Below are 21,541 nucleotides of genomic sequence, written 5' to 3'. Positions count from 1 at the left end.
ACTCCAGAGAAACATTTTTCACATCGCAACAACAATAATGATAATAATAAGTAAATAAAAAGATTTCACAGTCCATTCAAAGGTGTTTGGAGTTCTGGATTTGGCCCATGATCTACCTATTGATTACATCAAGATTGTGCTGAATCATGTGGACACTAGAATGCCTATGGTCTTGAAAACATACACACAAAAATTTGAAAAACACTAAAATTAAAGCAAAGTAACCAATCCCCCCAAAATTGCAAACACTGTCAGGAAATAATTTTGTTTGAAAGAAGTTCTTGGGAAGTAAAGGGAGTGGATTACTTGCAATTTTAAGCTTTCAAAATTTTTCGGCAAATCTTGAAACATAATGCTATGTATCCTAACAATCACTGGCAAGAATAAGAATTATATTTATGGATAGGTAATATAATTTTCATTTTTAAGATACTAATTAAATACTATATTTTATTATTTAAATGGGCTGGGATTTTTTAAAAAAATAACTAGTGATTTCAGAAGCCCAACTGAGTCACCGCAAAAGAGCCTGATTTTCAGGAGGTATCAAACACCCACCCTGTGAACATATCAGACCTATTTAAAGTGTCTGAAGTGGGGTATCCACATATCCAAGTTCCCAAAGACCACTAATCATTTCTGAAAAATCTCAGTCAATGTGTCTCCACTCTAGACTTGCACCAGGATTAAACTTGAAAGTATAGTATTTGGGGTTAAGGAATACCAGCAGAAATATAAAAGATGCCCTCAGCATAACTTGCTTTGACCACAGAGAATATTTTCTTTTACATAACATATTGCCCGGACATTGACAACATGCAAAAGATCAGTAGTGTAGTGCAGGGTAAACTCAGTTTATCCATTTCTCATTTGGGGAATATGGAGTTAAGTTTAGGTTAGTTTATCCACTTCTTTGGTTACTACTACACCACTGAGTAAGATCACGTCAAAGAACAAGAACACATTGCATCAATTTGAAAAAAAAAACAAAAAAACTCATAGATAGATTCATAGATATTAAGGTCAGAAGGGACCATTATGATCCTCTAGTCTGACGTCCTGCACAATGCAGGCCACAGAATCTCACCCATCCACTCCTGCAATAAACCTCTCACCTATGTCTGAACTATTGAAGTCCTCAAATCATGGTTTAAAGATGTCAAGGTGCAGAGAATCATCCAGCAAGTGACCCGTGCCCCATGCTATAGAGGAAAGACGAAAAACTCCCAGGGCCTCTTCCAATCTGCCCTAGAGGAAAATTCCTTCCCAACCCCAAATACGGCGATCAGCTGAACCCTGAGCATGTGGGCAAGATTCACCAGCCAGATACCCAGGAATGAATTCTCTGTAGTAACTCCGATCCCACTCCATCTAACATTCCATCGGGCCTATTTACCATGAATAATTAAAGATCAATTAATTGCCAAAGTCATGTTATCCCATCATACCATCTCCTCCATGAACTTATCGAGTTTAATCTTGAAGCCAGATAGGTCTTTTGCCCCCACTGCTTCCCTTGGAAGGCTATTCCAAAACTTCACTCCTCTGATGGTTAGAAACCTTCGTCTAATTTCAAGTCTAAACTTCCCGATGGCCACTTTATATCCATTTGTTCTTGTGTCCACATTGGTGCTGAGCTTAAATAATTCCTCTCCCTCTCTGGTATCTATCCCTCTGATATATTTATGGAGAGCAATCATATCTCCCCTCAACCTTCTTTTGGTTAGGCTAAACAAGCCAAGCTCCTCGAGTCTCCTTTCATAAGACAGCTTTTCCATTCCTCGGATCATCCTAGTAGCCCTTCTCTGTACCTGTTCCAGTTTGAATTCATCCTTCTTAAACATGACAGACCAGAACTGCACACAGTATTCCAGGTGAGGTCTCACCAGTGCCTTGTATAACGGTACTAACACCTCCTTATCTCTACTGGAAATACCTCACCTGATGCATCCCAAGACCGCATTAGCTTTTTTCACCGCCATATCACATTGGCGGCTCATCATCATCCTGTGGTCAACCAATACTCCAAGGTCCTTCTCCTCCTCCCTTACTTCTAATTGATGCGTCCCCACCTTATAACTAAAATTCTTGTTATTAATCCCTAAATGCATGACCTTGCACTTCTCACTGTTAAATTTCATCCTATTACTCCAGTTTACAAGGTCATCCAGATCCTCCTCATTAGCTTTCATCTTAACATTTCTGCTTTGGCATAATCAACTTGCTAGATAACAGTTATTTTGCAACAAAGCAAAGCCACAAAGCCTATGATCAGGAAAAAAACATGTAGCTGATTGTATAATTCTGACTTCGGGACCCAACTAAATTTTACCCAAAAAATGGCTCCCTACAGTAACTGTATCAACAGTTTCTCTCCTCTCTTGTTCCTCCTGATACCCACTGGATTCACCCGCACCTCATCTACTCTAATCCCCTCTGTTCACATACTTCTACTCCACTCCCTTCTCTGTATTTTTCCCCCCCAGGCTGCCTTGTTCATGGAATATCATCCAAAAAAAAAAAAAATCCCTGTTCATCAAAATACCAGCCTTCCTCATTCAAATGCATCATCAACAACAAGAACAAGAATAATAATAAACTTTCATGTCACCCAAAAGCCATGAGTTATCCTCTTTAAAAAAAAAAAACCCCTATCATTATATGTTTAATGGAAACATCCTGCTCTGCTCATACCATAACTGAGAGTATGTCTTCACTAGCAATGTTAAAGCGCTGCCGTGGCAGCGCTTTAACGTTGTTGTGTGGTCGCGGCGCAGGGCTGGGAGAGAGCTCTCTCAGCGCTGTAAAAAACAAAAACAAACAAAAAAAAAAAACCAACCACCACCACCCCGACGAGGGGAGTAGCTCCCAGGGCTGGTGCACTGTCTACACTGCCACTTTACAGTGCTGAAACTTGCAGTGCGCAGGAGGGTGTTTTTTCACTCCCCTGAGAGAGAAAGCTGCAGCGCTGTAAAGCGGCAGTGTAGACAAGGCCTAAGTAACTAGATGATCTTGTTATTGAAACCCCAGTCCTTCCTTCCTTCATCCCCAACTGCTACCACTGTGTGGTATTCACTGATTTTGTCATATGTAAAATTAGACTGTAGACACTCCATGGCAAGGGACTCAATAAATCCATTAGACTCTGTGAAAAATAATACAGTTTTATGAGTCGTACAATAATAATTAAGTATAGTAAAATAATGGATGAACTGTGAACAAAACATACCAAGAGGAGTATCCAGTCTAGGTTACTCAAATTGACCACTGTAAGGTACCAGTACAAGCAGAAATAGGAAGAGACAGGAATGCAAATGGACATCCACTTGTGGTTCTAGTCAAGCTAACCTGATATGGAAGATCAGGGAATACATCAGTATATTTTTATATAGATAGAATGTAATATTAAGATTACACAGTTAAAAGTTATCAAGAAATGCAGTGTAGCTCTAACAATGTTGGTCCCAGGATATCAGAGAGGCAGGGTAGGTGAGGAGAGAGACCTACAGAAGTTGGTCCAATAAAAGATATTGGACCACCCCTCCCACCTTGCCTCTCCAACATCAAGAAATGGAAGACTTGACGTTCTTGCAGGGTACAGGGCAGGTGAAGGATATGGCCATTGTTTGTCTAGAGAGACCATTTTCTGCAAGCTTGGGTTAATAAGGCAGCAGCACACCACGATGACAGTTTCTTGGACAAAACAAAAATGCAAACTTAATTTTGTTTCTAAATGAAAGTTTAGAACTCATAGAATATCAGGCTAAGATGATGCTTACCAAGTGTGCTGAATTTTCTATGTCTTATAAAACTATTATTCTGCCTTTCCCCCATATCCAAAACTTGGGAATAGCTATGCTCCAAAACGGAGACTATTTAAATGCAAAGTTTCAAAAAGCAGCCATTGTTGAGTTCTGTGTTTGAAAAAATCAAAAGCAAGGACAATAACTGGCATGCGCGTGGGGAGCATTTTTAACTCTTGCAGAACAACAGAGCTGAAAGGATTTTGCTCAGACGTAGACTGCCCAAACACCAACACACATTGCAGTATGTATCACATCCCACCTTCAAACAGAAACCAAGTACGGAATAAGTCAGCCCCAGAGGTGAATTTCCGGAATCTTATCAGCATACGAAAACAGGGAGTTACAACTGAAAGAGTATGGCAACTATACCTATAGTGGGTTCTAGTTTTAATGGCTTATAACCACTTCTGGACAATAAAGGCAGTCTCACAGATATACAGGGATGATAGCCTAATAATCGTAACCCCAAAGCACCTTTCTCCCAAGAATCTTAAAGCACTTTACAAAGTTTGGCAAGATCCCATTTTACATATGGAGAAACTAGGGCACAGGGAGCTTATTAGCAAGTCTTAGGGCATGTCTACATAGCCCTGCAGTTCACACTACTGGGGCGTGAATAGCACTGTGCATCAAAGTGCTGCGCTATAACTCCCCCAAGTGGATACTGCGGGTGCAAACTAACATGTTCACAGTTCACATTCATGTAGTCCTCCTTCAAACAGTACTACACTAATGTTAACGCAAAGTGGGAACCTTTTAGTTTGGCCTGCAGCAATTGGGGGAGTTACAGCACAGTACTTTGCTGCACAATGCTATTCATGCTGCCATAATCTGAGGCCATGCAGACATACCCCACGCCTGCACAGTAACAGTGGCAGAGTGAGATCCTGGTCCTCCTGTCTTCCAGTCCCCTGCTCTAATCATGAGAAACACTGCCTTTGCAAGAGAAATGCAAGGAAAAAGCCAGTCCCACTATTACATGGTACTACTTTGCGGTCTTACTGTACAATACAAAGTAATTGCTAAATAATATTTATTCACTGAAATATGCAACTTCCTGCTAACTAACAAGTAAAAGATTCATAAGATTTCAGGCTCAATAATCTGCTCTAAGCAACCCAAATGATAAAAATACTTGCACACCTGGTACATGAGAGAAATGGGACATCTTTTGCTAAGGTAGAAACTGATGAACAAGTACTGGGAAACCCTGATAATTCATGCTAAGAACCAGCAGACTCTTTGCATAGTCATGAATAAGAAAGTAAATGAACCAAAACACACAGAAAAATAAAGACAATTTCATCAAAGTGTAGTTCAGTATTGATTTATGAGTATGCATCATAATTTCCTATAATGTGCACTGTAATACATTTTGCAACAGTAGTGAAGCTTTAGTAATACAAAATCTCACTACAGCCCTCTGCTATTAAACTTTGCTGAGAAGTGGGATAAGCCTGGTATGTTTTACTGTGAAACTTAACAGGTTTGTGGATTAGCAAAAGTCTAGCATAGTGAAAGCTCCTAATCCCTCTTCAGTCATCTCACTACACAAGGGAAATGTACAATTAAAAGTTTATAATAAAATTACTGAATATTTAACACAGATGCCAACTGGCAAATCTTGCCTAAAGTGCCAACTTTCATGCAGGACTTTAAAGAAACGATCCAAAGAGACAACCTAAGGTTTAGTATGAAAGGAAACTGATTAGCCAAATTCACGAGACTATTAAAACAAAGTAAATAAAGCTGTATCAGAGATAAAAGTTCTCTCGTTCCACCTTATAGACGCAATATTTTGAACAAATTAACATTTACTGTGCTTAATTAACAACATCTACCTCCACTACAGACTTGAAATGGTATTTTGGCAGAGGAATGGTTAGTGTTGTTTATGGATGGACTACCTAACTTGCCTTCCAGAAAAAAAGAGCTTAAAACTTTTGCTGGGAGCAGCACATCTAATTCACTTGCTAGCTAGTTAAATACACTCTGAATTAATATGAGGATGTTGCAAAGGATACAAATACTTGACCTCTTTCCATATTTTAAGGTGGAATTCTGAATTAAGGCAGGAATGTAGTTACTTGCTATACATGCTTAACATTTACCTATTATCGTATTCTTTTTCCTCATTTGTATGCAAACCATCTAATCCTCCTTGGCCTTGCATACCTGAACAACAATTAACATTAACCCTTGAACTTCTCTGCTCCTTTGAGCAATATGATCCTGCTACATAATTCCATTTTCAAATGTAACAATTGATTGTTTTTCTCCCTCACCTCCAGCCTTCTCACTTGGCATATTCTGCAGGTAGTCGGTCTCCTGCCATTCTAGATACCTAATCTGCACTTCACTGCCTGAAGTCTATACATCTCTTGTTGTTTCCTTTTTCAGCTTTGGACCTTGCAAAGGCAATGTAAGTAAATGAACCTGCTTAGGAAATGCCAACTGGGGAAAGCCATCTCCTGCTCTTGATTGATACAAACAGACTTGTGGATTTCTTCAACAATTTTTTAGGAAATCCTTCTGTAACCCCAAATGCTTACAACTCAAACATTCAAAGGGAACGCCCCAGGTGCTTAGATACCAAGTTGATAAACACATTTTAGAAACACCGAAGACAGAGAGTTCCCAAGTAAAAAAAATTAAACGTACATAGCACTGCTCATTTTTTATTATTCTTAGATAATGTGGTCTCCACTTCATAAGGCTGGTTTGACAGACAGAAGGGTCAGAGTTTGCTGTACTGAGACCTTAGAGCCAGCAAAATCAAAGTATTTGCTCAGTAACAGTGCCTGGATCAATGGGTTTTTTGTTTGTTTGTTCTTGTTTTTTGTTTTTGTTTTTTTACTGATTATTCTTGAATCCAGGTGTTTCCTCACCCAGCATGCCCAAATTTGGCAGCACAAGAATATTGTCTCATTGATTCTGCCTTGCTCAGTTGATGGTCTTTGCTTGTTGACTGGGAATGGGCATGCACCAACCAGCACGGTCTCGGGTTCTGTTTGTTTGACACACACTAAAAAGGTGTCTAGGTCCAACTTTTACCCAGATCTGCGGATACCCGGCCTCAAGATACTAAAAGCCTGTAGGATGGGGACAAGAAAACACGGACACAACGAGGGGTCTATTTCTCGGGGGAAGGGGCTCGATTAAAACAGAGACGATATCTCCTCTCCGCTTCCTCCATCGGGCGGAATAAGGTAGTAATAAGGTACGGCCCACCCTTCTCCCACCTACTTGTCAAATGGGATGCAAGGCCAGGGGGAATTAAGATCACCAAAAAGACTGGCGGAAGGGCGGGCTGGGCTCTAAAAAAAAAAAAAAAAAAAATCTTTTTTAAAAAAATTCCCGAGTTTGTTTGTTTGTTTTTGAAAGCCCTTGGCATTAACCTAGCCCAACCCCAAGTGCCCAGACGGTCTCCGTACCCTGCCACACTAACAGGTAGGGCAGGCATCTGCCCAGGCCATGCTGCCAACGCACCCACCCGGGAAACCTGTTTGGGAAAGTCTGGAGGCAAAGAGGGACCCCTTCTAGCTGCCCCACCAGTCTCCAGCTTCTTCCCTCCCCCCGCCGCACCGCGGCGAAGCCCCTGCTTGTCCCCCGGACTTACAGGGCGTGAGTGAAGGCGCTGAGTCCCTCGGGCAGGGCGGTCAGCCCCCTGCCGGAGCAATCGACTCCTCCGTCCCCATCGCAGCTGCAGGAAGCCGGGCAAGGAGGAGGGGAAGCTCCGCCGCTGGGCCCAGCCGAGCTCCCGAAGCCCCAGGCGAAGAAGCCGAGCAGAGCCAGGCACCGCATTGCGAGCCCCCTCCGGTGCGTGCGGGAGTCTCGCTCCAGGGAGCGGCGAAACTGCCCGGGCTGGACGCTTCGGCTCGGGCCCTTTGCAGAACGAGTCCTCCCCGCGCCCGCGGCAAGGCGCCTCTCCGGCTGCCCTGGCCCCGCGCGGAGCTGAGCTGAGTCCTTGCTCCCGCAGCTCCCTCTCCACCTCTGTGCCCAGCGCAAGCGGCGTGTCTCGCCCTCTCTCCCCCTCTGGCTTCCCCTCAACACCGTGCACACGGAGCCAGCACTTCAGCGTCTCTCCCTCCTCCCTCCCGCCCCATTGAAAGGCAGCAGCTCCCTTCCCTCTGCGGGGCTCATCTCAAGCTAGCAGGTAACGTGCGCTGGGCTTTGCCTCCGCCGTGGCGCTCTCCCTGTTGTTGTTGTTGCTACTGCTGCCGTGCCGTGTTGCAATGCCTAGGAAGTGAACCGTGCAGCCATTCTAGCTCCTGCCTGCCTCTCCTGCTCCACTCCCCTGCTTGCCAGGAGCCAGACACACCAGTCCAGCTCCGCAGCCTCCTTTTCCCTTCTAGGGTTGCACAGTGTCGGGGCTCCGGCGGTTGCTCTATGCAAATCGACTAGGTGCGTGTTGCGGAGAGCGAAGCCGGCGCCCGCATTGGTGCAGAAGAAATCTGTGGCTGATTAATATGCAAAGAGGAGCCTAGCAGCAGCCAACGGGCGAAGGGCGCCCTGGCCTCTTTGGTAAGTGGAGCACTTGGTGGGCGTTACCCCGACAGATGAGTGACAAGGTGGTGGTTCAAGTGGAATCCCTGAGCTGGCTGAATTGGCGATTCAAGGTTGCACCCAAGGCAGCAGAGGTGAAGGTGGTGGGGTGACTGGAAAATGCAAGCTGCGAGGAGTGCGCTGAAACAGAAGTGAATTCATAGAAACTCGAGTCATCTTAATTATGGTAAAGGGAAACATTAAAATTAATATTTTAAACATCGGTTTCCATTTCCTGCATGACAAGGCACTTTAACTATTAAAACCAAAAACTGTTTTTAAATCTGATTTTTTCAATTTTTGTTTAAAAACCATGCATGAGTCCTGTACCACCTGAAGCCCACTCCTCCAAACACTTACTTACCTCAGTAAGCCCTCCTGTGTATGATCCAGGCCTAACTTTACTTCCATGAGCAATCCCATTAATTTTCCCCTGTATAAATACTCATTTTATTATTTGTGTGGGTCTTTCATAGGGCAACAGGATAAAATATTTGCTTTAATATGGAAATGTCATCATAAAACCACAGAAAAATTGGCAGGGAGTTTCAGGGGCAGGTTTAATACCCAAAACTACTCTGAACTCTTCTTTTTTAATTGACTGTATTTTAAGTTTATGGTGTCCTTTTAAATGTTAAGGTACTGGTGTCATTGGGACATGTAATATAATTGAACACATTACTAGTCTGTGTAATCATGTGTCTATCACTTGTCTTCCATTCTCTATTCCCTTGGTTGGTTGGTTTCCCTGGCCCGGAATTAAGCCACATTCTGCAATGAGCTCCACATGCAGGGACTTGAGCCTGCATTGAACAATGTGCAGGATTGGCGCCTTAGATCATAAATTCTGAGGGGCAGGGATTATCTCCAATATACGGCACCTCGTCCAAAAGAGTCCTGACTCTGCTTAGGCATCCTGAACAAATACAAATAAATCATTATTTTTGTGCAGTTTGTTTTCTCACTTTCTATTTGCATCATGGAAATAAATGAACCCTGTTCACTTTTGCTTATAGCCAGTTTCTAGTCAGTTTCACTTTCTAGTTCCCAGACTGCAAGGACTGGGTTACAAACATTGTAAAGAATTTTAAAATAATAAATGTGTCCTTTGGCATAAAAAAAGCATGGTAGCTTGTTTTTATAAAACCTACAAATGTTGGCCAAGTTTGCGCTGGCGGGGGTCCTGTATTGTTCATTTCTTACTTCCTTCAAAAACTTCTAAAACCCCATTTATTCTTTCTGTAATAGCCATATGTCACTCTGTGTGTGTTCTGCATTGTACTAACTTTTTACATACTGTCTTTTTGCCTTCAGGCTGAGTGGGGATCTGTTACTCGTTTAACTCAATTCACCTATTATACACCACAATATATATTCACTATATTATTTAAAACAATAATAAAGATTGTGACAGCACTGTAATACCACTTTACTCTTTTCATCCAAAAATCTCAAAGTATTTCACTCACTAATGCCCTGATCCTGTAATGGACACTGGGCAAGTGGACCCTACAACCTTGTGGAGCCCCATTGAAATCACTGGGCTTCTGTGCAGACACAGCCATCTGCCCACAGAGTCCATTGCCTCACAAGACTTCTCTACGGTAGATAAATATCATTATATCCATCCATGATTCCTTACAAATCAGGAAACTGAGGCACAAAAGTTAAGTGACTTGCCATGGTCATGTAGCCCCCAGTTCTTGGGCCCAATAAGATACACACAGGTGAACCCCTGTCTCTGCACAAAACTCCATTGATTATATTGGGGATATTTGTGAGTGTAGTGGTCTGCTTCCACATATCTCACTGCTGGATCAAAGCCTTAGGGCCTGATCCAAAGCCCACTGAAGATTCCCATTGACTTCAGTGGGTTTGGCTCTGGCCAAACCCTGGAATCCTGCATTTCAGTTCTGTTCTCTAAATACTAGCTAGACCATACTCACCTTCTTCCAATGCCCCATAATCCCAACAGGGAGATTGAAAGATAGAACTTGCTTACACCATATATGAGGCAGAGGTTTGGTTAAACCCTGCAATGACTTTTTGGGGGAAGATTATTAATAGATATTTGGTGAGATTAAAACAAATGAAAAAAAACAAGGAGACTTTGAAACATCAGTACACTAAGTAAGCCACACTCTGGGACTCTCATTGAACTGTAGCAGTGACCCTAGGGACATTTGTGCACAGCAAGCCAGTGCATCGTAGATTCACACCATGCTTTGCCACATACTAACTCGCTGTGTAGGAGACCGTCAGTTCTACTACTGCCTCACTGCGTGAGCATGGCCAAGTCACTTAACCTCTGGGGGCCAGATTCTCATTTGCATTCTGGTCCATTTGTGCTACCAGAAGAATGCAAAGGGACTGGAAAGTAGCTGAATTTGGTGCTGCATGAGGAGCTCTGAGGTGGAACTGAGCCAGCATAGCTAGGCCCTGTGCCACCTCAGCTTTGGTGCAGGAGATGAGGAGGGAGTGTATCCAACAGGAATGCTCTAACCTTTGCCAGGGCTCTAGGCAGTGCTGAGTCACCCAGTTGTAACTAGCTCCCTGACACCACCTCTCTTGCTGTTGTGGGGTGCACCAACCAGAAAGCTCAGCTCACCCGAGACTCTGAGCCCTTGAGGATTGTTTCCTGTCTGTAAAATGAGAATAACATTTACCTCCCATCCTGTCACTCTTATCCATTTAGAAAGGGTCAAAAAAAATTTTTTGGCCCCAAAATGTCCTTTTTTTAAAAAGAAAATGTTCATGAAACATTTTAAATTGTCCATTTTTATGACAAAATTCTGAAAACATTTTCTGCTCTTTTTTTGTTTATGGGCTGTCAGATTTCCCCCTCCCCCCGCAGTGGCAAAATGGAAAAAGGGAAAAAGTGTGCATGGGGAGGGGGAGAATAAATCCTAAACACTTTTAAAAGAATCACATAAATGAAAAATCATTCCTTTGTGAAACCTGTGGAACAAAAATATTTCACAATTTTTGAGTTTTGTGTCTGAAAACTCTACCACTTTTCAATGAGCTCTACTCATGTTGAGCAGTTCCTTACTCTGCAAATAGTCCCACTTTACTCTCCATGCATAAGAGAATAAGGCCCTTAACATCTGCATGGTGTTCTGAAGTTCAACAGTTTTGTAATATATTCTTTGTACTGCAGTGAATCTTTCATTTGCAATACCTAGAGAATTATTCATCTGAAAAATGTCAACAAAATATTTCTAGCAAAAGCAAAATAAAGGAACCCAACTTTTGACTCTTTATTTTAGAAACTACTTTAATTTCTCCTTTTCTACACTTTCACATTCCTTCCTTCTGCTACTTTCTTCATCTTCTTTCCTCTCCATCTTACCAAACAACTTTAGTTCCTTCTTCCAACATTATTCCAGGGCCATCTCTCCCCTTTCCTCCTCAGCTCAGCAATCTACCTCAGGTCATCTTGTCCCTTCCACCCAACTCAGTAATTTCCTAATCTGACTACCCTGACAATGGTTCTGATGCTATTCCCTAAATTCTTACTACTCATCTCAGCAACATAGCATGAGTTCCCTCCTACCATATTTCATCAACACTCCCCCCTCCAAAAGCATTGTTCTAGATCCAGTGCCCATTTTTCCCTTGCACCCATATCAACAACCCACTCAGACTCCCACCTCTCCTTGTTGTTTTTAAGCTGCCAACTATTCTTCTTTTCCCCTCAAAGTAAGTAGCAGAAACTTTTGTGTTGGTTGTAATGGTGGTTTGTGGAGCTAAGGGGGTTACATAGTAAGATAAGGTTTTTTTCAACAATTAAAGTGTATAGATTCAGTTTAGCAGTTGCCTTGTTAAGTATCTGAAAATTGTACCCATAGGCTTTGAAAAGCTGCTGCAAAAATGGTTGAGACCAAAGTCTTGCTGTAACAGACTAAGAATTCTGAGGTGCATTTTTGGAAGTAAATCATGAAGCAGCAAACAACGGGCCTACAGACAAGGAGGAAAGAGGGACAGAGACAATGAGTTGATAAGTCAGGTGAGGGAAATAATAAGAGGTTGGCATTACTTGGGATGACCCACTGAACAGGTTACAAATCCTCGCGGGGAACCCCGATCACTTTCCTGAAACTATCAGAAAGCTGAATAAACCTGCCTCTGTGCAAATGAGATCTCTAGGATTTTAGAGTCCAATATGTAAAGAATGTGCCTGTGAAAAGGGTGACCAGACAGCAAGTGTGAAAAATTGGGACAGAGAGTGGGAGGTAATAGGAGCCACATAAGACCCAAAAATTGGGACTGTCCCTATAAAATCAGGACATATGGTCATCCTACCTGTGAAGCATTTGCCAAGAGGTCTCTGAGAAGGCATTAGTGAGAGTTTTGAAGCCATGGAAAATGAAGGAAAAAATGACAAAAATCTTGATATGGGATTTTTTTTGCTTCCCCTACCGCAAACCCACTTCCTGGACTTAACTAAAATTCAGCTTAAAAAAAGCTATTTAATTTGTATTTGGTGGGCGTCTGTAGTCAAATGACAGACAAATTAAAGACATGAAGCAAAGGAGTAAAAATAAAAAGCAATCTACACTTTGATAATAAGCATAACATTCCTCAAAAGTAGAATTGTCTCATAAAGGCAGGACAGGATACTGTAAGGCCTACACTACACAAAAATTGCTCTGCATGGCAGGTTTCTTTCTCACTGTTTGTCAAAGAACATGAAACATTATGGAATATGTGTTGTACAGACATCACACCAACAATATAATGCTCCAGATTTCTTTTGCATCATCTATTGATTTTGCTGGTTGGTGTAATGAAAGATGCATAGATTTAATAGCTGCTGTCAGAATAATGCAAATTCTTAATGTTCTTCAATTTTGTAGCTTCATGAAAGGTGTTAGATAGCTCCAAAAAGCCTCTATGCAGAGATGATGGTTTTGAGTTGTGAACACCTGCCTCTAAAACCATTGCCAATTACACACAGCAATTTCACCAACAAACAGACATCATATAGGAACAACTTTCTGGAGTTTCTCCTGTTCAGCACAGTATGGAGGGAGGTGGGAGAAGTGATTGAATTTGTAGGCCATCTATTGTTCCCCTTTATCCTAAGGCTGATGGGTGACTGTTTTGATCTCAGATTTTTCAGCTGGCTGGGGAATTGCAGAATAGCCTGGCCCATACTCACACCCCGGAGAATGGAGCAAGGGGATTGGGTGGTGGAGAGCTGGCTACGATGACTGTAAGTCAATTTTAGTCCCCTTTTCAGCACTAGAGCAGCCCAAATGGAACTTAAAACTTGCACCAAGGATTGGGCTTTTGGTCTCTGCTGGCTCTATCCTAGCCTAGATCTGTAATCTAACAGATGAAGTTCCATAATCTCCTTCCCAATCCAATTCACACTGGACCACTCTTCTTAGAGAGCCATTAAAAATGATTGTTTTTTTTTTTAAGCAGGGCTTTAAATTAGATTATATAGAGGTCTAACAACAATAGGAAATGCAATTTGTCCAAAAGTTGCTGTATAGAATCTGAAGGGCCATTTGAGTCACTTTATTTCCATTTTCAAGATGAGATACAACTGTACCATTAAGTTGAATGGAGACCATTTTAAACCTCAGTGCGGGGGAAAGGGATGAAGTTGTAGTTTTAAAAAAAAAAATTCCCTCCAAAATATGGTCAAGCAAGTATACATTATAGACACTTTTAGCATAGCTCTTTCCAATCACACAACCATATTCTCGAACGTGAGTATGGGAAGTGACCAGAGGATAACAAAAACATACACCAACCTAAACACCCAGAAAAAAAGCTACAACTTACAAACAACTGAACTAGATCTGGAAATCATGTAAAGAAAAATGAATAGCCCATGAGAGAGAGAGAGAAGCTTGACACTAGTTCAAAACTTTGTAAGGTTGTCACAAGGTCATTGCAGGCTTCCTCCCTCTTGAGCCTGCGCCCTGTGTTTAGGCTGGTATAATAAAGAATGTTCCATGCCTTCTTTTGCTGGATCACCCAAGTGTCTTTATTTACAGTGTTCATGCAGTTTCCAGATCCCCCAACAGCTAGTGCCCCACAGACTCTCCCCAGGGTCTCCTGGCTTTTGAGGCATCCTTCTTTGGTAAGGAGACAGCAGTACCACCCTCCTGTCTCCTCCCAGGCTAGCCTCCCTCTTGAGGTTTCCCCAGGACTTTTATAGCCCTCTTGTGTCTCAGCCCAGCTGTCAGTACTTAGCTCAGCATGTTCCTCGGAGCCAGGCCTCATTAGGGCTTGCAGCTGGGCTCCCTGCTGAATACCTGTGTCTCTAGCCCTGGCCTCCTGGCCAGAGGGCAGGCTGCAGCCAGCATTTTGGCAGGGCCTTAAAGGGGCTTACTCCTGCCCTGCCACAAAGGTGTGTGAAGATCTAAACTCTGATTCAAAGCCAAAATTAAGACACATTTGTAGTCTTGCATAAAATGGCTAAACTGAAAAAACTCCATATATAGAGAGTTCTGTTAGAAGAATGAAAAACTGTCTAAGACAAGGAGAATTCAGAGAGAGAGAGAGCGAGCAATGTCAAGGCATATTTTTAAATCTTTTTGATATGATAAGGGAAAGGATGTCAGAGATCAGCAAGGACACTGACCCTTTCAAAAAAAAAATCAGTGAGAAGAACAATAACTTGAAGACAGTATGCAGCAGAAGAAAAGGGGAAATATGACTTCAGTACTGGACAAAACTGGGGAAAGTATCTGACAATGTATTTTAAAAAGAAAAAAGACAGAAGCATTTTTGTAGGATGTGAATGAGAAATGCATTTAGCAGTATCCACTGCAATAATCCTGTTTGCTTTCATCCTCACCCACTTAATCAACTTTATCTCCTTACAATATCAATCATTTATGCATCTATATTTTACTGTCCAGGTTTTAGCTTCTACTTCATCTTCCCATTGATTCCTCTTTCCACCTTATTCTGTATATTGCTACTGGCCCTATATTAGATGCCAAATTCTTCTGGAGAATAGCTTGCTCTTCATTCCTGCAAAGAGTTTGTGATGGAACCATTAAGTCTTCGCTTCAGCTGGCTTCGCTAGTTTCAGATAAAATATTAGCCATGCTAGGCATAAATCCTTATCAGATCTCAGTTATTTTCCTCACAGTGAACTTTTCTTTTTCATCCTTGCAATGACCACAATTTTTAGTCTTCAGACTATTGTTTCTGAATTCTTTACTGTTTATATTCAGGTATCTTAGGGTTTCTTCAGGGTGTATAGGTTTCACAAAAGTGATTAATGCCAGTCTAAAAGGAGACACAAACTCTAGTAATGCATTCATTATTATTCAAAGTTTCAGAAGACCTTCTACAGGAAAGAACTGAAGGGTCTGGGCAAGATTAACTACAACAGTTTGAAACTCAGTGTCTGGTCTGCATGAAATTCCAACATTTCAAAACATATTTTGTTTCAACCTTATCAGAATGACATATTGCAGTTTTTTGTGTGAATCATTTCCACACAATAAATTGAAACAAATATTTCATTCTGATAAGGGTCAAATGGAATGCTTCAACCTTATTAAAATATCTCATTTCAGTTTTTTTTCAAAATGAAATTTCTTTGAAATAGACATATTCCATCCTAACCTTTTTGATTTTGACTAATCAGCTTTTTCAGGCAGGAGAACAGCTTGTGAGAAAATTGTCAATCAGTACCAACTGTCACCTTGTAATAAACTTAATCCCTTCACTCTCCTGATCGCAGTTAAATGTTACTCCGCTATTCATATATAGTATACTTGTGAACGGTTCCAACTCCTACGCCTCCATTTTCCAGCATTATTTCTATAGTATCAGTTACTTTTTATCACTTAAATTGTGTGCAAAGGCTTGTATTTTTCAGAAACAGATTCACTGAGTCAGATTCTGATCAGTGACCCCCAAAAGCTATCCTTAGATTCCAGTGGAGTTGCTCAGATTTATACTAGAGCAAGATTGAAATCCGTCCCTTTTTTCTACTCCAGATTTTTAGAACTGATTAATTTCTCAGGCATTTCTCTGATCACAAGTCCAGAAATCCCCACTGTCTAGTCACTGATGCTTTTGTGACAGTGGAGCTCTCTAGTAACACTGACAATAAAATGACTGGACTGTAGTTCTTCAGATGGCTTGTATTTATGGGGTAATAGCCCTGTTGCATATACCACTTTGATGGAAAATTATTTCCTTCATGTATGTGGCAAATAGTTTCTATAGAATATCAGGGTTAGAAGGGACCCCAGGAGGTCATCTAGTCCAACCACTGCTCAAAGCAGGACTAATCCCCAATTTTTGGCTCAGATCCCTAAATAGCCCCCTCAAGGATTGAACTCACAATCCTGGGTTTAGCAGGCCAATGCTCAAACCACTGAGCTATCCCTCCCCCCATACTCATTTGATACCTTCTGATGGACAGTTAATGCACATCATCTTTTTAGGATTTTGGCTCATGCTGTGCATTTAGGAGGCCCTTCTGCAACTTTTGTTGAAAACTTCAGATGAAGAGACATCTGCTATCAGCAGCTACATCATCTATTACAATTTGACTTTAAAGAAATATACAATTTTCATAATGTTTAGTCAGTAACGTCTTATTTTTGTGTAGAACTAAGTCATCTTTACTCCTGTCTTCCTCTGCACAAGGTGTTCAAACTATTATGCTCAATTTGTCTTGAGAAGATTTTGTTGATCTTTCTTATGGTGTTGCAGAGGTTTAAAATAAATAGGGGTGGTCCATGCTGAAAATATCTAATGTACACTTAACTGGCTATGTTCTTAAAGAATCCCCCCTTTCTTTTCTTTTAAAGGATAACTTACTTCCAAACAATAAATTGTAAAGATTTTACATACCTATTCCTGCATGAAATCAATTGACACTGGAGACAAAAATGACACGATAGCCAAAAGGAAAGAATCTTTAGCTGGTACCAGAAAGTTAGTAGATAATCAAACAAAGCAGGGTGGCAAAAGAAAAAAAGTATTTTTAATCTAGTTCTGACATACAGCCACCAATGCTGAGAGATGAAAGGGGTTGGAGGGCTCATCATCGCTATGACCAGTGGAAAACAAGCACCTGTAACAGTAGAGTATGGTGACACAAAAACTGCCTATCCTTTTTCTTTCTCGGTGTTCTAGAGCAATTTATATATTTTATGTACTTTTGTATAGCCATACAATTTGAAACTTATTGAACCAACTCTCAAAAGGTAGAAATAGACTTTTGAGGGGAAAAAAGCAGCAGGCAGAGGAGTAAGAGACCAAGGAGAATGCCAAAATAATAAGTAATTCTATAAACATTGTCAGCATTCACTATTAACAACTAGATTATTACCGGCAGCCTTTGAAAAATCCACACTGTAGCACTTTGGCAACACCTAGTGGCAAAAGGTAACAAAAGATTGCATATGCTTTGGAGATATATTTTGTTCTGAATGAACTGTTGCTCTGCCAATTCTCTTCTTGCAAGATCCTCAAAGTTATACTCTAGTTTTTAATAAGAGAAGATTTTTCTTGTTTATGAAATTAACCAACTTTGTTTTATCCTTTGTTCTTTCTAGCAGTTGAGGCACAGTCAAGTAGATCAGCTTAGTAATGAAGACAAGAAATTGCAATTCTTCCATATGGCAATAGTAGAGCAGTGAAAGCAGTGGTGTAGCTACAGTTGGATCTTAAGGTCTCTTATCCAGGCAAGAGCAGAGGGGGTAGGTCATGCGAATGGCTGCAACACCTCCAGAATGAGCATAAATTGGGTAATTGTCCATGAAGCGTCCGACAGTTACACTATGCCACAGTTGCAGTTCAGCGATTCCCTCACTTCTGATCTATGGAGTAAGTATGCGCATCTTCCATATTGGGTTCGGAAACAGTTTAGAGCTGGCCATATGCACCATGGGGAAGAGAAGCCCAGCACTTGCAAAATTGGGTCTTCGGTGAGATTTTCGTTCAGTAAATTGGCAGCCGTCCAAGCTTCAGACCATCTTCTGAAACATCCTTAGCTTCCACAAGCAGGGTTGTGGCACCAGACCAGAAAGGTTTTCCTGATTTTAGCCTGTGGCCAGGGGGATGTTTTAGGTCACAGTGGAGCAATAGTGTGGTATTTACCAAGATCTTTATGTACTCCCTAATTGTCACAGCATCTCATCGGATATTTGCTGGCACAATGTTAGCCAATACTGATAGCCATGGAAGTGGCATTGATGTGAGGGTGCCGTTAATTATATGAAGAGAGGAAATTATTTTGGTGTCCACTAAAATGGTATGTATGCTTCCGCTCCATATTGAGGCATAGCATTCCACTGTGGAATGGACTACGGCTAGTGTCGACATTCAGAGTCTACAGGCATCACTTCCCCAAGATGTTCCTGCAAGCTTCTGTATGATGTTGACCCTGGCCTTCATTTTCCTTTTTGGTTTGTTCAAGGTGGCAATGGAAGCTGAGCACGCAGACCAGAATTATCCCTGCGTATCATGGATTATGATCATGTGTCAATGGTGCCCCACAGAAATTGATGTTTAATGTCAGCCTGGCTATTATTCAAATGGAAAGCTGAGACTGCTGTTTTTGAGGCATTTGGCTTTAACTGCCATGCCTTTAAATAGGTTTCTAGTGTTTTTAGGTCCTGTTCTAGAACCTTTTCTGAGGTTTCAAATGAGGAAGCCTGAGTAACCAGTGTGATGTCATCTGCATACATTAACTTGTGGGAAGATGTTGGTGGAATATCTCTGCTACATAGGTTGAAAAGTCTGTTATTCAGCCTTTGCGGTCTGCTGACAGCCTCACCGAGGTACACCATGAATCTGTGGTTGCTCAACATTTCCACGGTGAGCCAAATTGTAGGGCAACAGGGCATGGCTATTGCACGTTTCTATAGAAGTCCTTTTCACCAGACTGTATCATATGCGGAACTAAGATTGATAAGTTCTGTTGCTGTTTTAAGTTGGTGTTGGTAGCTAGCTTCTGTATAGCTGGCCAAAGCAAGGACTTAGTCACAACAGTTTCTGCCTATTCTGAAGCTAGCTTGTTCTTTGGGAACCAACTCTTCCAACAATGGCTTCCTTCTGCAAAGTAGAAGCTGCTCCATCAGCTTATAGCAGCCCCTAAGAAGTGCTAGAGGTTGACAACCTTTCACGTTGGCTACCTCTTTTCCTGGTTTAAGAATTGCTATAATTTTTGCTCCTTTCCATTCTTTCAGTATTCTCCCTAAGGGGTGGCTGTTTGTAAAGAGACCAGCTAGCCATTTCCTTGCTCTTGGGCCCAAATTCTTTAAGAACTCAGGGAATATGACACCTGCTGCTTTTCTAGGTTTTATTTGGGTGATGCCACTGTCCACCTTCTCCACTTAGTAGGCACAGAAAATTGGGGAAATGATTGGTATTGTTTGAGGGCATTATAAAGTTCTTCATGGACTTTACGCCGATGCTTTTGTCAACTGGGACTTTTGAGTTGTCAGTTAGTTGTCTGACTGACTACTGCATCTTGGCTCACCTGCAGGAGTTTGTAAGCTATAGGCACTGCTTCACCAAGGGCATGGAGGAGACACCAGGCCTTTGGGTTTGACTTTGAGAAGTCAAGGGCCAACACAGTGAAATTGCACTGAGAATTTAAAATCTAAATGTTGTAAGGGTGAAATTCTCCCCTGCACATAGGGCTGACACCAGAATTATGTAGCACAAATCAAAATTAAGCCCTTTTTTGAAGATTTAAAATGGAACCTAAGTGGTGCCCGGAGGTGAATTTTACCTCAACAACAAAACCATCATGATTAAAATCACTCATGGCCTATGTGACCTAAAGAATTCTAGTAAACTATGAATAAATTTATTCCTAGAGATAGAGGTTTCATATAATATAGAATAATTTTTTGTGCAGTCCACGTATCAGAAATGAGAAGCATAGCATAAAACAGAGCTTTGAAGAAAATGAGTGCATAACTCAGTGAACAGGAAAGACCTCAATTAAAATAGATTCTGTGGTGAGAGCAGGTTAAACAATCTTGCCCTTATTTAAGCCCCTGTACAGTAATGAAATTCACACCGCTGTAATTACATCAATGTTGTCACACCATTGCAAATCCCTAACAAAGACAAACCATCCAGATTCAATGTGGAATTTACAGTGGTATAACTTAATCCAGTAACATACCAAAAGAGGCTGTACTTATGTAAGACCTGCTTTGCATATCTACATTAGCTGTTTACAACAGTGGAACGACATTGATGTAGCTACATAAGGGCTAATTTCCTTATTGTAGGTTGAATTGAGAGCTACTGAACTTTCATATACTAAAATGTCACACTATTATAGGTATGTAACTCCTCATTATCTGCTGTGTAGCCCTACATCTTTCCTCTCTTTTGCATTCAACTGCTGTAGTGAAGTAGTGGAAATACAGCAATATTGACCAGTTATAAAAATTCAAACTTTCTGAATTGGCTATTAATGTGAGGTTTCTGAATGGCCAACTTTAGACACTTAAGGTGGGATTTTCAAAAGTACGTAAGGGAGTTTGGTGTCCTACTTCCATTGAAACTCAGTGGGACTTGGGCTTCTAACTGCCATGGATGACTGAAAACCCTGGCCCTGAAAACTCTAGCATTCAGCATTTCTGAAAATCAGCCCTTACACATCTAACATTGGTCATTAAAAACCCAAAAACAAACAAACAAAAACCTTGAGCTGCTCAATACAGCTTCCAAGTGTATTACCTTTCCTGTGGACTCCCTTCTGCACCAGACCACCCCTGAGAGGGGGCTCTGAAGGGAGTGGCTGTTCAGAGAAGCACTTAGTAAAGCTCTACCAAATCTGTACTCTATCAAGGAAGGGAGAACTGCAGGAAAGAATACAGAAGCACTGGTTTTGTGCCTGTATCTCAGGCAGTCTCTGAATGCTGAGGGGCCCAAAACACCCATTCATATTTTGGGGAGGTGAGATGGAAAATGACTGGGCCTGTGATTAAATGATTGGGGGAAAACTCCACAAGGGGACAATCTAGTGTTCATTTACTAAATTTATTTTTTGACACTCAGAAACACCCATCTTACTACAAAATACAAATATTAGTATCTGTGATCCCCTTGTCACAGATTTAAGCTTTTTTGCGGGGCGGAGGGGGGAAGAGGTGGAGAAACTGACTTTGCTGTGTTTGTACAGTGCACAGTACAGTGGGGTCCAGGTCCATGACTAGGACTCTTAGACG

The 21,541-nt window shown here is 41.5% G+C and overlaps 1 protein-coding gene across 1 annotated transcript in view; it reads right to left on the bottom strand.

The window, feature by feature from the left end:
• Positions 1–8,273, bottom strand: part of LGR4 (leucine rich repeat containing G protein-coupled receptor 4) — a 118,442-nt gene extending 110,169 nt beyond the window's left edge. The window contains exon 1 of the mRNA XM_074955165.1: positions 7,426–8,273. Coding sequence (XP_074811266.1) covers positions 7,426–7,610 — 185 coding nt within the window. The 5' untranslated portion in view covers positions 7,611–8,273. The remainder of the gene's footprint in view (positions 1–7,425) is intronic.
• Positions 8,274–21,541: the final 13,268 nt, after the last annotated feature.

This window comes from Natator depressus, chromosome 6 (assembly GCF_965152275.1).
Source record: "Natator depressus isolate rNatDep1 chromosome 6, rNatDep2.hap1, whole genome shotgun sequence".
Lineage (NCBI taxonomy): Eukaryota > Metazoa > Chordata > Testudines > Cheloniidae > Natator > Natator depressus.
The sequence above is the reverse complement of the archived record's forward strand: the minus strand, read 5'-3'. Positions and strand labels throughout refer to the sequence as shown.